General features: G+C 37.5%; 1 protein-coding gene across 3 annotated transcripts in view; it reads right to left on the reverse strand.

Moving 5' to 3' along the window:
- Positions 1-381: 381 nt before the first annotated feature.
- Positions 382-15,185, reverse strand: part of LOC124612943 — a 453,322-nt gene continuing 438,518 nt past the window's right edge. For all 3 annotated transcript variants that reach the window (XM_047141447.1, XM_047141449.1, XM_047141446.1), the window contains 2 exons: positions 14,068-14,250; positions 382-4,183 (listed from right to left, as the gene is read on the reverse strand). In XM_047141447.1, the coding sequence (XP_046997403.1) occupies positions 4,017-4,183; positions 14,068-14,250 (350 nt within the window). In that variant the 3' untranslated portion in view covers positions 382-4,016. The remainder of the gene's footprint in view (positions 4,184-14,067; positions 14,251-15,185) is intronic.

The raw sequence follows: 15,185 nt of genomic DNA on the forward strand, positions 1-15,185 counted from the left end.
CTGTAATTATGACATGCTCATTCAGATTATTCACAGATTTTCCCCAAAGCCTGTTAAAATGAAGTTTACTGCTTGTTAATTAGATATGAAATGTACATCTCAAGACAACTGTAGTGCACAGTTTAACTAAGCAAGGGCACAGCCTTATGACACCAAAGATTAGTCTAAATATAACACTTAGTATATTATATTTGGTGAATATGTATATTTTTATTGAAAAGTTCTTTATTATTTTCTTTCATCATTTCTAGCGTAACGAAAAATACGTGGTATACAAGTCCGTAATCATAAATGACATAGTTCATTTTTTTGTACTCATGTATTCTTTTGTCAAGAATGTGGATGAACAATTTTTAAAACAACAAATAAATTACACATTGGTTACCTATTTTTTATTCAATTTATTTCTCATTTCAGATGAATTTCTGACAATATTTTCTACAAGTGGAATGCACAGTGAAGTTACAGCCACAGCTGAAGTCACAGACATAATCATTACATGTCAGTAACATTCAACACCTGGAAACACCCACAACAAGTTATTCATATCATTCATTATCTCACTTAAAGAATAAGAAAAAAAGAAGCCAATCACATGCAGCTATACAAGTCTGCATGAGTGGTCATCCAACATTTGTGAATAAATACAGTGAATGACTTTTATAGAAAATTACTCTGCCATGCTCTAAATGCATAAGTCATGTTTTTACAATTAATGTTGCCTCTTCAACAGAACACTCTATTGTACAACCAGAGTCATGTTATTTTGACTCAAATGTAAAGCTTTAAAGTAGTTACTGCATAATACTTTTCCCATACTCATTCATGAAATGAATTGTTATGCAAATTACAAGCCAAATTGTTGTCACTTGCATATAATATCTCAATTTCAAAAAGTGACCCTCAATGTTATATCAGTTTTAAATAACTCTTAAATATCATGTTTATGTACTCACACATTTTACTCAAGATGTGACTATAAGTTATAAATATGTCACATTCATTAATTAAATTTTATACAAGAAAATGGGCTACTGTTAGATTTACATTGTGAATTTGGTTTGTCTTAACATTGAGTTTTATAGACATCCAGTGTGCCAATAAAAACTGCCGATATAAAATGCTTGCCAACAACACTCTTCATAACATGACCATCTAAAATGAGCTGGTTTTGACCATCCTCATTTGGAATAATAGTGCTTTATTAGAAAGAGAGAAAATAAATATACTTCTAGATATTCTCATTTGTTGTTTATTTTCTTTAAATAACAAAACAAAACTGTTATCAGTAACAAGTGTAGGTGAATGAAAATGAGAGAGCAAGAAATGGCATGAGAGTGTGGAGATTGTAAGGAAGAGAAAGAGGGCAGTGGTGAACTCATGTAAGGTGTGATATTAAAAGACAACTGTCCTTTTAAAAGGCACACTTCTCTGTGAGAAACAGAACAAAATGGAAGGTGGTTCACCAGTCTATATTATTTCAGAAATACTTTCTATATTTTGAGTAGTTAGTGCTCTGGAAACCTTTATTGTGTACGTAGGGATGGAAAGTCATGTATATATCCAAAAAGATGCTCTAGTTGAAAAATCTCTTGTGCTTTGATGATGATTAGTAGCAACTGAAACTGATAGCAATAAAAAAGGCCTTGAAAATAGCTAATGGTGGCACTATTTGATTTTCAATAGAGTTACTATTGTTGAGATTACCATGTTTATAACAAATGATTAACTAACATATACAGCCTTCAAGGACAAATAGGGACCATTACGGTAAGCTCTTGATTTGATGCTGTAATCATTCACTCTATTTCTTCAGAAAAATAGCATGTTATACACGTCCTTAGAATGATGGTATCTGTATGACAATTTCCCAGGTCTTCATTCCAACATACCTTACAGGACACATCAAAATTTTGACTGGAGTCATTATCAAAAGTTAGTGTGTTTCTGTTGAATAACTCTCCTCTGCCAGTGCTAATCACTGTTACTGGTGAAATTTACAGGAGTCTAATAGAAACATCTGCACAAAAAATTAGAAAAAGTTGCTACATATTGATGAATGAACACCTGCACATTTTGTAATGTATGTCACACATACCTGCACTAAATGGTTTCATCTCTAGCCACTTCCTTTATAACAGAACATAAAATACTAATTCAAAGTCATGCCCCTGGACAGCAGCTGTTGTCCATAATTGGTATCACTATAGAACAGTTGAATTGTGCCCCATCCCATGACATGCTGCTTTTCATACTGGATGTACTTGGATCATCAACTTTCTGAAGTACATCTGTTTATACACTGAGTAAAACAATGACTAGATGCAGAAATTTGATAGGAGAAGATGCTGCATGTGTTTGATTAATTATCCTTCTGAGAAAGTGAAAATTAATGCCAAATTTTCTATAATAATTACCTTGCGTGAGAATGGGATGAAGTGAATCAATATTGTCCATTCTACAGCTCTTTGCAGACAGCACAGTCTGAGATGATGTTGGGGATGTTCACAAAATCCATTAAAATAACTTTATAATATGAGCAGTGTTGCTAAAATTTAACATCTTACATCAGTTTCTGGTTTTATGAATGTCTATATCCCCAGAGACAAAATGGTTTCACTATTCTGTGTCCCTGCTCACATCACCATTCGGCTCATTCAAAATCACAAGAACATTAGTTTGACATGTTTTTAAATAAAAATCTTGTATGTTGCATATTAATTAAAAAGATTCCTTGACACTGCAGTCCAACAGAATGCTTTATTCATTTTCTACTTAAAAATGCATTTCAATCTTTATTTTATTATTGGTCCCTTTTCTTCACACTAATAGACCCTAAATGCATTCGTTAAAATGTGTCTTGATATAATAACTGAATCAAATTTTCTCTTAGAGCCACACAGCTAACTTAGGATCCTTCAGAACAAATGGTTTAGCAACAGAAACAATTTTTACACTTGAAAAAAATTTCAGAAGAATCGACACAGTAGTTCCTTCATTCCTGTTTGCATAGGGGAAACCTATTTCTATTATTTTAAGAGTGTTCAGGACATTCATCAGCACACATAATTATTCAGTGACAAAAATAAGTGCATCTCTTTTTGAAATATTTTTTCTTGTTGTTAGAAGTGAACCAACTATGTGCACACAGTTTCTAACAATTGGAAACTTTGTAGCTGTTGTACAATTACAGTCACCCATTAAATACAAGTGTGAGCATTGTAAACACTAATGATTGGTACGAAACTCATTGAAATGTTCCGACAAGACGATGCCACCACTCGACTGATAACCCGAGAAGAATTCATCACTAATATTATCATTTACCTCTTAACTTATATTTGCCCTACAGACTGCATTGCCATTTAGTCTGATGAAACTGAATAAAATTTAGTTTTCATTAATATTTCTGCAGAGGCAACAAAATAAATACAAAGTGAATAGTCAAATAAACGTTTCACTACACAGTTCTAACTGTACTTAAATATTTACATTATATACACTCAAAGATGATATGAATTGACAGTGTAAAATAAATAATAATAATTGCTTTGGTAAATAATTATTTGTCCGTGACTACAGGACAAAAATGTATAAAACCAACTTGCTTGGAAGTTGTGCAACGAAGTGAAACTTTGTGAAAGAATCAATTATTCATTTATCATTAACTGAAACACAATGGATCGATACCTGTATTTCATTCATAACTGATTCCATATATGTGTCTGAAGACTTACTTATCATGATGATATGATATTACTACAGAATAAAACATAAAATACAAATGTAATGTCACTGACTTCTTTCTCTGCATTTTCAGTGGCTGTTCTTCAGCTTCAAACAAGATTATAAAAAGACATCACAGTGATGCACTGGGATTTAATAGTAAGTAAAACTACAAATTATAATTACAGCACAGTCACTGCATCAGTTTCTGTACTGTGGATGGTCACCACATGAACTGTGCTGATTTACAGCATCTTGGTCTTAGAAAAAAATTCTAGTATCATGTGCTTTCACGCCTGCTTCACATGGGGCTTGAAGCATGATACTAGCCAGGCAGTGTAGATAAAAAAAGTGACAGTAATAGCAATAACAGCATACATGAAAAGGTTCAATTCTGGTTGGCGGAAACGATTCTTTCGAAGCCATTCAAGGACCTCATCACCAGTTGAAAGATCACCTAGGAGAGATTTTAAAAAATGAGATTAAATATAAGCTCACATATATATGAAAAAAATAGACAAACATTCTATGTTCCTATGTATTACTGATATGCAAGAAATGAAAAAAATATCACAGTAAATGGAATCAAGATTTTATTCATTTTGCAATTTATATCCCATATTATGCAGCAACAAAAGCAGAAAGGAAGGTGTTATGAAGAAATGGTAACAAAAGAAAAATCAGAGTTGAAGTTGGGAATAGGACAATCTTAGCTTTCTGTCCATTCATCTATTTCTCATGCCAGTATTAGTGAACATCTGTAGTTAGTATCTTTTTTAAGGGTAAAACAGAACTTCTTGTATTTGAATAGATAGTAAAGCAGTTATTTATTAGATTCCAATGCATTAACCACTACACTTTTGTTTGTTTCCATTTGCCCATCTCAGCAAAAGTAGGCCTAATTACACAAATTTCTTTTCTCCTCGGTATCTCTGTGATCTGTTTAATCAAGCTACTTACAAAACAATATCTTTCAGTACAAGGTTGTCCCAATTAATAAATTGCATAGTTACAATTGAAATCCTAGCCTTCCAAATTTTTGTTTTGTGTTGGTTCCTCAAGCTACTGTGCAGCTCTTTCTCATTCCCTTGTCAGATATGAGTATTAACTTCATCTCTAAACTTTAAATATTGATGAAACAATAAGTTCTGTTATAAAGATTCACACCTTCTTCCATTTTATGTGGACAGACTAATTACATGACTCCCCAGTATTGCCTTCTCTTTACTCTTTATTGGTCCCAGTTCCTTGAAAAGTAGCGATCACTTGCTATCTTTTTCCATATTCCCTAATTAGACTGCTCCAAAGTCTCAATCACTTTATGAACTATTTTACAATTTGCCCATAAGGCAAATAGTGTTTATTATAATTAACACACATCAAACCATTTGTTTCCTTCTATTCAACCTCTCATTTGCAGTGTACAAGTGCTGTTAAAAAAGTAAGGTGACTTCAAATTGCGTGGGCAATGGACATTCGATTACCGATCTTTTTCTTTTTTTGTTATGTTGGTACACATGTCCCAAACATATGTTCACAATTTCAAGTGTACAGCATTCTTTGTTTTTGACAGATAGAAAGGTTAGATGTGTTTTAGTGTGCTTGGCGATTTTCAATTATTATAAAAAATGGAGCAAAGAGTTTGCACCAAACTTTGTTTGAAAAATGGAATCAAGTGCTCTAAAACACTTGAAAAGTTGACAGTGGCATATGGCGAGTCTGCTCTAAGTAAAAAAAAAAAAAGAAAAAGGTTTACAAGTGGTACAAGCTCTTCCAAGATGGCCGAGGAGATGCCAATAACGAACCTCACCCTGGATGACCCAGCACATCAACAACAGATGATAACATCGAAGCTGTGAAAAAAGTAGTTTTGGATAATCATCGAATTACCATAAGAGAAGTTTCTGAGGATGTTGCATGTCAGTCGGCTCATGTCATGCAATTTTTTCGGATGTTTTGAGAATGAGAAGTGTGACAGCGAAATTTGTTCCAAATCTTCTCAATTTTGATCAGAAGAATCATCACATGAGCATCGCTCAGGAGCTCTTGAGTGACATTAATGATGATCCTGATTAGCTGAAAAGGGTCATAACTGGTGACAAAACATGGGTTTGCCGTTATGACATCAAAATCAAAGCCCAGTCACCCCAATGGAAGCATCCCGAAGAGCCAAGACCGGAAAAAGCATGCCAAGTTCGATCAAATGTCAAAGTTTTAGTTTCGCTCATTGTTTTTCAATTACCATGGCATAGTGCATCATGAATATTTATGTCAAGGTCATATGGTCCATAAGAGAAGCAATATGTAAAAAAGTCCAGAATTGGGGAAAAACAATTTACAGCTTTTGTAAAACGACAATGCACACGCTCATTCATCATTGCTTGTGAGAGATTTTTTGGCCAAAAACAACATGACAATCATGCCTCAGCCACCATATTCATCAGATTTGCCCCCTGCAACTTTTCCTGTTCCCAAAACTGAAGAGACCTATGAAAGAATGAAGATTTTCAACAACTGAGGAAATAAAACTGAATCGCCGGAAGTACTCAAGGTTGTACCAAAAGAGATGAGAAAAGCTTTGAGGTTTGGAAGAAGCATTGGCACAAGTGTGTTGTATCTGAGGGGGATTACTTTGAAGAGGACAGCATGAATATTGATGAATAAATAATTTTTTTTTTCATAGAAATATAAAGTCACCGTACTTTTTGAACACACCTCTTATTTCATTTATCTCAAAGACAGTAGTTTTCATTATCATATTAAGTGTCCCTGATTTTTAGCAAATGCATGTCTGTACTTTTGCATTTGAAGTGACTCTGAGAATTCATTTTCAATTATTCATATATTAAAAAGGCACAGAAAATCAGAGGTTCAAATAATATTCAGCGATCTAATAGCAAAAGTTGCTCACCAGGCATGAATATTAGTCAGTTAATGCTGTGCTGTGATTAAAATCACATGAAAAAGTGGACCATCAAAAACTGACATGAAATCTGCCAAGAGCAGTTCTGCAGCAACACAAAAACAAATGCATCATGGAATAAAAGTCAAAATATTCAGAGATAGCCATGCATGCAATGTTTCAGACTTTGTATCTGACTCTGCAAAAGAAAATGTGAGTTTCTCAGCTTTTGTTAAGCCTGGAGCGAAGTTCAAATACATGATTAGCAGTGTCAAGCAAGAATGTACCATTTCTACTAAAAGTGACTGTGTTGTTCTTGTAACGGGATCAAACAATGTTTACTGCAATGAGGCTAGTGCATTTCTATAAAAATTGGTCATTACTGCAGTTACTGTCAACTACAAAAGTTATAGTGTGAATCTACCTATGAGATCTGATTTAGTAGACTGATCTCGTGTAAATAGTGATATTCAATGAATGAGTGAAACAGTAAAACACTTCTGTTCAAAGTTTAAAAACATAAACCTTCTCGATGTCTACAATTACGAAAAAGCTAGTTTCACAATGCATGGTCAACACTTGCATCGATTTGGTAAGAAGAGACTTGTGTCTGATACAAACAAGACTGTTGACAAAATAATGCATGAAAACAGCTGCAAAAGCAAACAAGCCACTGCCTTAAGTGCCTACACGTAGGGAAACAAGTGAAAGGGGTCAATTCCAATTGGATTTGGCCCAACTTTAACAACACAGAAGAATTACTCAATACACAGGTGGCAATTCCTTTATCATGTAAACAAATTATTAAAGATGCTTCACCTGATAATGTATGCACTAGTAACCTCATTATGAATTTTAATATTGTAAATCTGTCTGAAGGAATGATCAGCCAGCTTTATAACATGCAAATTCTGTTACAAAGTATGAAACAGTCTGTAAATGTAATATGTATAAATGAACATCAGTTTAAAACAGAAAATACCAGTCTTCTCAACAAATTTCCCAGCTAAAAACTGGCCACCAGCTTTTGTAGAACTAACAAGTATGGAGGCTCTTGCATATTTGTTCATTCCTCAGTAACCTTTGAAATCAGACAGAATTTTAGCCATCTAAATGAAGCAATTACTTTTGAAAGTTGTTGTATAGAACTTAAAGATTGGCAAACAGAAAACAAAGAGTGCTTGTTAATAACAGTGGCAAGGAATTCATTCCTGGCTGGAAAACATACAGTTAGATGTCTCACAAGCCTCAATATTAGGGCCACTACTATTTTTGTATTACATCAATGATATGCCATGCTAGGTTGAGTCAGATACCATCCTTTATGCACATGTTTCAACAGCTATAGTCTGCAGTAAACCCAATGAAGACTTAACCCGCAGTATTGAGCACACACTTGGGGAAGTGGGTGCGTGGATCAAGAATAATAATATGAAATTAAACTTTCAAGAACAGAAACTGATCATTTCACCATGAAACAATCAGCACAATGTATAAGTGAAATTACTTATATGGACAAAAAATTGGACTCTATAAGCTGTGTCAAATTTCTTAGTGTGTTAATAAATAAAAACATGTTGTGTAGTGAGCATGTAGACAGCATTCTTAGTAAACTGAACAGTCTTGTGTATGTCAAGAATGTCTTATCTAGTATCACTTATTTAGCAGTAAAAAACTGTATTTTATGCATATTTTATTTCAGTCATTAACTACAGCATAATTTTCTGGGGTCTGAGAAAACTAATTTCTTTAGAGCCTTTAGACTACAAAAAAAAGATCATCTGAGCCATGGTGGGAGCTGAAGAGAATCAACACTGCAAACCTCTATTTGAAAAATTAGATCTAATGTCCATCTCTAGTATGTATATATATGAGGTCCTTATTTTCTCAAAGAGAAACCCACAACTTTTTGAGGACAACTGCTTCTTGGACCTGTATGAGACTAGATATAAGGCAAGTTACATGCTACTTACCCACAGGCTCAAACTTGATGAAACAATCTCCACATTACAAGGGCAGGAAATTTGTAAAAAAAATCTATATGGGGAAAAGTGATCCAGATCTAAAAAATACTACAGGAGACATGGAAAAGTATTTTAAAAGTAAATGCTACCTTAGTGTAGCAGACTTCTTGAATGATGAACATGCAATATAGCATCTCTCCAAAAAAGCAACACCATATATATATTATATAGGCTGTAGGGAAGCGACCATTTGATATGGAATGGGTGGCAGCTGTCATAATGGAGGTACTGTTGCTTGTTGGTGGGTTTGATGTGGACGGATGTGTGAAGCTGGCCATTGGACAGATGGAGGTCAATGTCAAGGAAAGTGGCATGGGATTTGGAGTAGGACCAGGTGAATCTGATGGAACCAAAAGAGTTGAGGTTGGAGAGGAAAGTCTGGAGTTCTTCTTCACTGTGAGTCCAGCTCGTGAAGATGTCATCAATAAATCTGTACCGGACTTTGGGTTGGCAAGCCTGGGTAACCAAGAAGGCTTCCTCTAAGTGACCCATAAATAGGTTGGCGTACGAGGGGGCCATCCTGGTACCCATGGCTGTTCCCTTTAATTGTTGGTATGTCTGGCCTTCGAAAGCAAAGAAATTTCAAGTTTCCGCCGCTCATACCTCACCTGTCATTCAACAACATCTTTGCCTCTGTACTTCCGCTTCGACTGACATCTCTGCCCAAACTCTTTGCCTTTACAAACTCTCAAACTCTTAAACTCGTTGCCTTTACAAATGTCTGCTTGTGTCTGCATATGTGGGGATGGATGTGTGTGTGTGTGTGTGTGTGTGTGTGTGTGTGTGTGTGTGCGAGTATATACCTGTCCTTTTTTCCCCCTAAGGTAAGTCTTTCCGCTCCCGGCATTGGAATGACTCCTTACCCTCTCCCTTAAAACCCACATCCTTTCGTCTTTCCCTCTCCTTCCCTCTTTCCTGATGAAGCAACCGTGGGTTGCGAAAGCTTGAATTTTGTGTGTGTGTTTTTGTTTATTTGTGTGTCTATCAACATACCAACGCTTTCATTTGGTAAGGTAGATCATCTTTGTTTGTAGATATATTTTTCCTACGTGGAATGTTTCCCTCTATTATATTCATATCATCAATTTGAACCCAACAATTACGTTTGTTATTGTCACTGTTGCATTTCGAAATCTTTCCTGTCATCTTATTTTCTCTTTCTGGTTTTGCAAGTAGTTTCACTTTGTATTCACCTTCTCCTTTTTACCGTAATCTACCATACAATTTTAGCCTGCCTATATATACTCAATAATGCATAACCCACTTCCAAACCATAACCAAAAAAAAAATTTTCCGCTTTCAACACTACCGCTACTATAAAATCCACCGTTCCCAGTTCACAAACAGTTCCTTTCACCTATTAAACAACCATTTCGGCTAGTTCTAACAACTTTCACTTTATTTCCATTTCCGTTTTTCGCACATCACTAATCATTTTTAGCCGCTTCCCACAGGTTTTTAAGTCATTATTTCTTCATCAGACAATTGTTAGCCGCATGTTCATAATCTGCCACCACAAAACCACGCACTTTAATACATTTACACGCAGTTTTTTCGAAATTTTCCCAAATTTCTCCACCCTTTAACGTGTTTTGGCGACAACACAACCACCTAACCTTTGTGCACATCGTTGTTTACCAACCCAAATTCACCACAGGATCAACATAGCTCAGCTTTAACCAACACTTATTTTGACTTTTTTCACATCAGATCTCCAGTTGCTTTCTAGTTCACCTTTATCTCTCTCCATATATTTTTATTTTTATTTTCATTTCAGCCTCATGTTACACTTTCCACCTTCTAATACCATGTCACCGCCACAACATACCCACAACGACCCCATTAAATTTTATTTATATTTCCTCCGTTAACATGCCTTCGCCCTAGCCAGATTACGCTCCCATATTTTATTTACTCAGGCTTGTCTGACATTTGGCATTTCCCCCAAAGGCCTCACACTTAAAGTTCCCATCTCTGGCTGTAACCCTTCTTTCCATCAGTCCCTATACCAGTTCAAAACTGAACAATCCATAGCCCTCACCCACCTAATCCTTCACCTACACATCAACTCAGCCAATGAACACACCCGTCAACTCCTATCCTTAATAAAAGTCCTCAATCTTTCCTCTCCCACATCTACACCAGCTGTTCAGAGCATCCTCCTACAGGCCAACTGCAAATTAGAACAGCATGCCACCCTCCACCTCAAAAAACTATCCACTCTCCTGGTTTCCCACCTCCAGAAAGGCAACTCACTCACCCTCCACAACCTTTCCAGCAAACCTCAACCTCCTCTCATTGCACACAGACCCAGTCTCTCCCATCTACTCAATCTCCCACTTCCAGCTCCACTCCCCCCAAAATCTCAAATTTCTAATCAACACAATCTGGAACCACAACACCCTAATGCAGTAGTTAACCTTTCCTCCAAATCTCTCTCCCAATCCGAAACCTCTGTCTTATCCAAAGGCCTCACCTTCAGCCCTACTTCCAGATTCAACCAAACAGTCCTCGTCAAAGATTTACTGTCCTACACTCGTACTCTCTGCTGGAAATATCACTTAGCCATGAAGAAAAATAATCCTAATCCTACTCCTAATTATCCAACTCCCCAAGACACTATCCAAATTGAACCCTGCCTGGAACAGTTCTGTCCTCCTTCACAGTGTGATCCACCTCCTCTTCCTCAAAATCACCCTCACCAAACCTTCCAGGAATTTCTCACTTCCAGCCTTGCCTCTCAATCCTTCTTGAAAAATCTTAATCCTACTCCCAACATCACCACTGCTGAAGCCCAGGCTATCCGTGATCTGAAGGCTGACCGATCCATCGTCATTCTTCCGGCGGACAAGGGTCCGACTACCGTGGTACTTGATTGTCGGGAGTATGTGGCTGAGGGACTGCGTCAGCTTTCAGACAGCACTACATACAAAGTTTGGCAAGGTAATCCCATTCCTGATGTCCAGGTGGAGCTTCAAGGAATCCTCAGAACCTTAGGCCCCCTACAAAACCTTTCTCCTCACACCATCAACCTCCTGACCCCACCGACACCCCGCACCACTACCTTCTACCTACTTCCTAAAATTCACAAACCCAATCATCCCGGCAGCCCCATTGTAGCTGGTTACCAAGCCCCCACAGAACGTATCTCTGCCTACATAGATCAACACCTTCAACCCATTACATGCAGTCTCCCATCCTTCACCAAAGACACCTACCACTTTCTCGAATGCCTGGAATCCTTACCCAACCTGTTACCCCCCGAAACCATCCTTGTAAACATTGATGCTACTTCCTTATACACAAATATTCCGCACGTCCACGGCCTCGCTGCGATGGAGCACTTCCTTTCACGCCAATCACCTGTCACCCTACCTAAAACCTCTTTCCTCATTACCTTAGCCAGCTTCACCATGACTCACAACTTCTTCACTTTCGAAGGCCAGACATACCAACAATTAAAGGGAACAGCCATGGGTACCAGGATGGCCCCCTCGTACGCCAACCTACTCCAAATCCCATGCTACTTTCCTTGACATTGACCTCCATCTGTCCAATGGCCAGCTTCACACATCCGTCCACATCAGACCTACTGACAAGCAACAGTACCTCCATTATGACAGCTGCCACCCATTCCATGACAAACGGTCCCTTCCCTACAGCCTAGGTCTTCGTGGCAAACGAATCTGCTCCAGTCCGGAATCCCTGAACCATTACACCAACAACTTGAAAACAGCTTTCGCATCCCGCAACTACCCTTCCGACGTGGTACAGAAGCAAATAACCAGAGCCACTTCCTCATCCCCTCAAACCCAGAACCTCCCACAGAAGAACCCCAAAAGTGCCCCACTCGTGACAGGATACTTTCCGGGACTGGATCAGACTGAATGTGGCTTTCCAGCAGGGATACGACTTCCTCAAATCCTGCCCTGAAATGAGATCCATCCTTCATGAAATCCTCCCCACTCCGCCAAGAGTGTCTTTCCGCCGTCCACCTAACCTTTGTAACCTCTTGGTTCACCCCTATGAAATCCCCAAACCACCTTCCCTACCCTCTGGCTCCTACCCTTGTAACCGCCCCCGGTGTAAAACCTGTCCCATGCACTCTCCCACCACCACCTACTCCAGTCCTGTAACTAGGAAGGTGCACACGATCAAAGGCAGAGCCATGTTTGAAAGCACCCACGTGATTTACCAACTGATCTGCCTACACTGTGAAGCTACCTATGTGGGACTGACCAGCAACAAACTGTCCATTCGCATGAATGGACACAGGCGGACAGTGTTTGTTGGTAATGAGGATCACCCTGTGGCTAAACATGCCTTGGTGCACGGCCAGCACATCTTGGCACAGTGTTACACCGTCCGGGTTATCTGGATACTTCCCGCTAACATCAACCTATCAGAACTCCGAAGATGAGAACTTGCCCTTCAGTACATCCCCTCTTCCCGTTACCCACCAGGCCTCAACCTTCGCTAATTTCAAGTTTCCGCCACTCATACCTCACCTGTCATTCAACAACATCTTTGCCTCTATGCTTCCGCCTCAACTGACATCTCTGCCCAAACTTTTTGCCTTTACAAACTCTCAAACTCTTAAATTCTTTGCCTTTACAAATGTCTGCTTGTGTCTGTATATGTGCGGATGGATATGTGTGTGTGTGTGCGAGGGTATACCTGTCCTTTTTTCCCCCTCAGGTAAGTCTTTCCACTCCTGGGACTGGAATGACTCCTTACCCTCTCCCTTAAAACCCACATCCTTTCGTCTTTCCCTCTCCTTCCCTCTTTCCTGATGAAGCAACCGTGGGTTGCGAAAGCTTGAATTTTGTGTGTGTGTTTGTGTTTATTTGTGTGTCTATCAACACACCAACGCTTTCATTTGGTAAGTTACATCGTCTTTGTTTTTAGATATATTTTTCTACGTGGAATGTTTCCCTCTATTATAACCATGTAAAGTAATACATATGTATTGTCACCTTAGATTAGTTTATTAGTCTGTACATTAGTCTTATAATGGCAAGTCCCCTATGTCACAATTTTTGACTGCACAATACCTGTTATGTGATAATAAAAATTTGATTTGATTTGATTTTTATGTTTCACTAAGTATCAATGTGCTAATTATTGCACTGAAGATTCAGATCCATGTTGATAGCCTAGACTTTGTAATATGAATAAATATAACAATGAGCAAACATTTTGTGCAACAGGAATTGCACATACAGTGCAGTTCATGCCATTTTGATGTGTTAGTGCAGACTTATACACAGCTTCAGATCTCTTTCAGAGCTATTGCAAGATCACCTTGTACTGGTTCTCTATTATTCACAATACATTGACCTGCACATGCCTAGAAAAATGTTAGTAATGTTATTACATCAGTAATCTAATAACACAAAAAAACCTTACATTTACCTCTGTAAATGCTGGGAAACCGTTTACGGAAGTACACAATTGCTGGCAATTTGGTAACACCCCACTTCCGAGCATATCGTGGATCTGCCATCTTCACAAAAGTTATATCTAAATTATCAGTTTCACTATCAATGTTCTCCAGTTCTTCCAGAACAGTCATTGACTCTGGTGAATCTTTCTCATCTGTTAAATTCAACAGTTAATTACTAACCAATAATTATTTATATCAAAAGTGTAATAACCACTTTCATTGTGAGTTTTCGTTACATTTGCTATTCCACTGTTCTTACACTGCAGCAGACGTTATTAATGATTCATGACTTTAACAACTTGTGGCTACAAATGTCGGAGAACCAACAATAAGAGAACAATAAAAAGAATAACTTGGAACTGTCATAGAGAGCAATATGGTATGTTCATAAATATAATCACTAATGTATTTCTCAATTTTTCTGTCTCAAAGCCTTCTGGTCATTAAACATGGACAAACTTGTATCTATTTGTTAAATTTCACTTCTTGTAAGGTTATGGTCACTAAACTTTCCTAATACTGAGAAGTTCATGCCATCTACGGCACTACTTCTCAGAGGAAACATTAACAGCTGCAACAGAAATCACAATGAAGAGTGGTATTCAGTCACTCAATCATCCATCTTCTTTCATAGATCCTATATTAAAGGAGAACATTCAGCGATGTGGTATCAATCAAGGCATAAATTAATGAAGAGAAACAACTGATAGAAATTATTGTATTTTACAATCTATGAGATGCTATGGACTATAAGATGCAGCTTAATTTTTTAGCAATTTTTTTAAATAACATTTTTACCATTTTTACTAGATTGCAAAACCAGATTAAAAAAATTCTTAGTTTATAAAAGCAAGCTGACCTTTAAAATTCCTGAAAATTGTCATCTAAACCTTCTTCTTCTTCTTCTTCTTCTTCTTCCTTTTCCTCCATCATCATTGTTGTCTTCTTCATATACTGTATATAAGATGGTCTTCCTGCCATCAAGGGCATTACTTATGCCGCAGTTCTTGATAGATTTAACAATAATGACTTCTCTCACTCTAAATCACAACTGTTTTATCCACTGACACACTTGTCTGATTGTACG

The sequence above is a fragment of the Schistocerca americana genome, chromosome 4 (genome assembly GCF_021461395.2).
Source record: "Schistocerca americana isolate TAMUIC-IGC-003095 chromosome 4, iqSchAmer2.1, whole genome shotgun sequence".
Classification (NCBI taxonomy): Eukaryota; Metazoa; Arthropoda; class Insecta; order Orthoptera; family Acrididae; genus Schistocerca; species Schistocerca americana.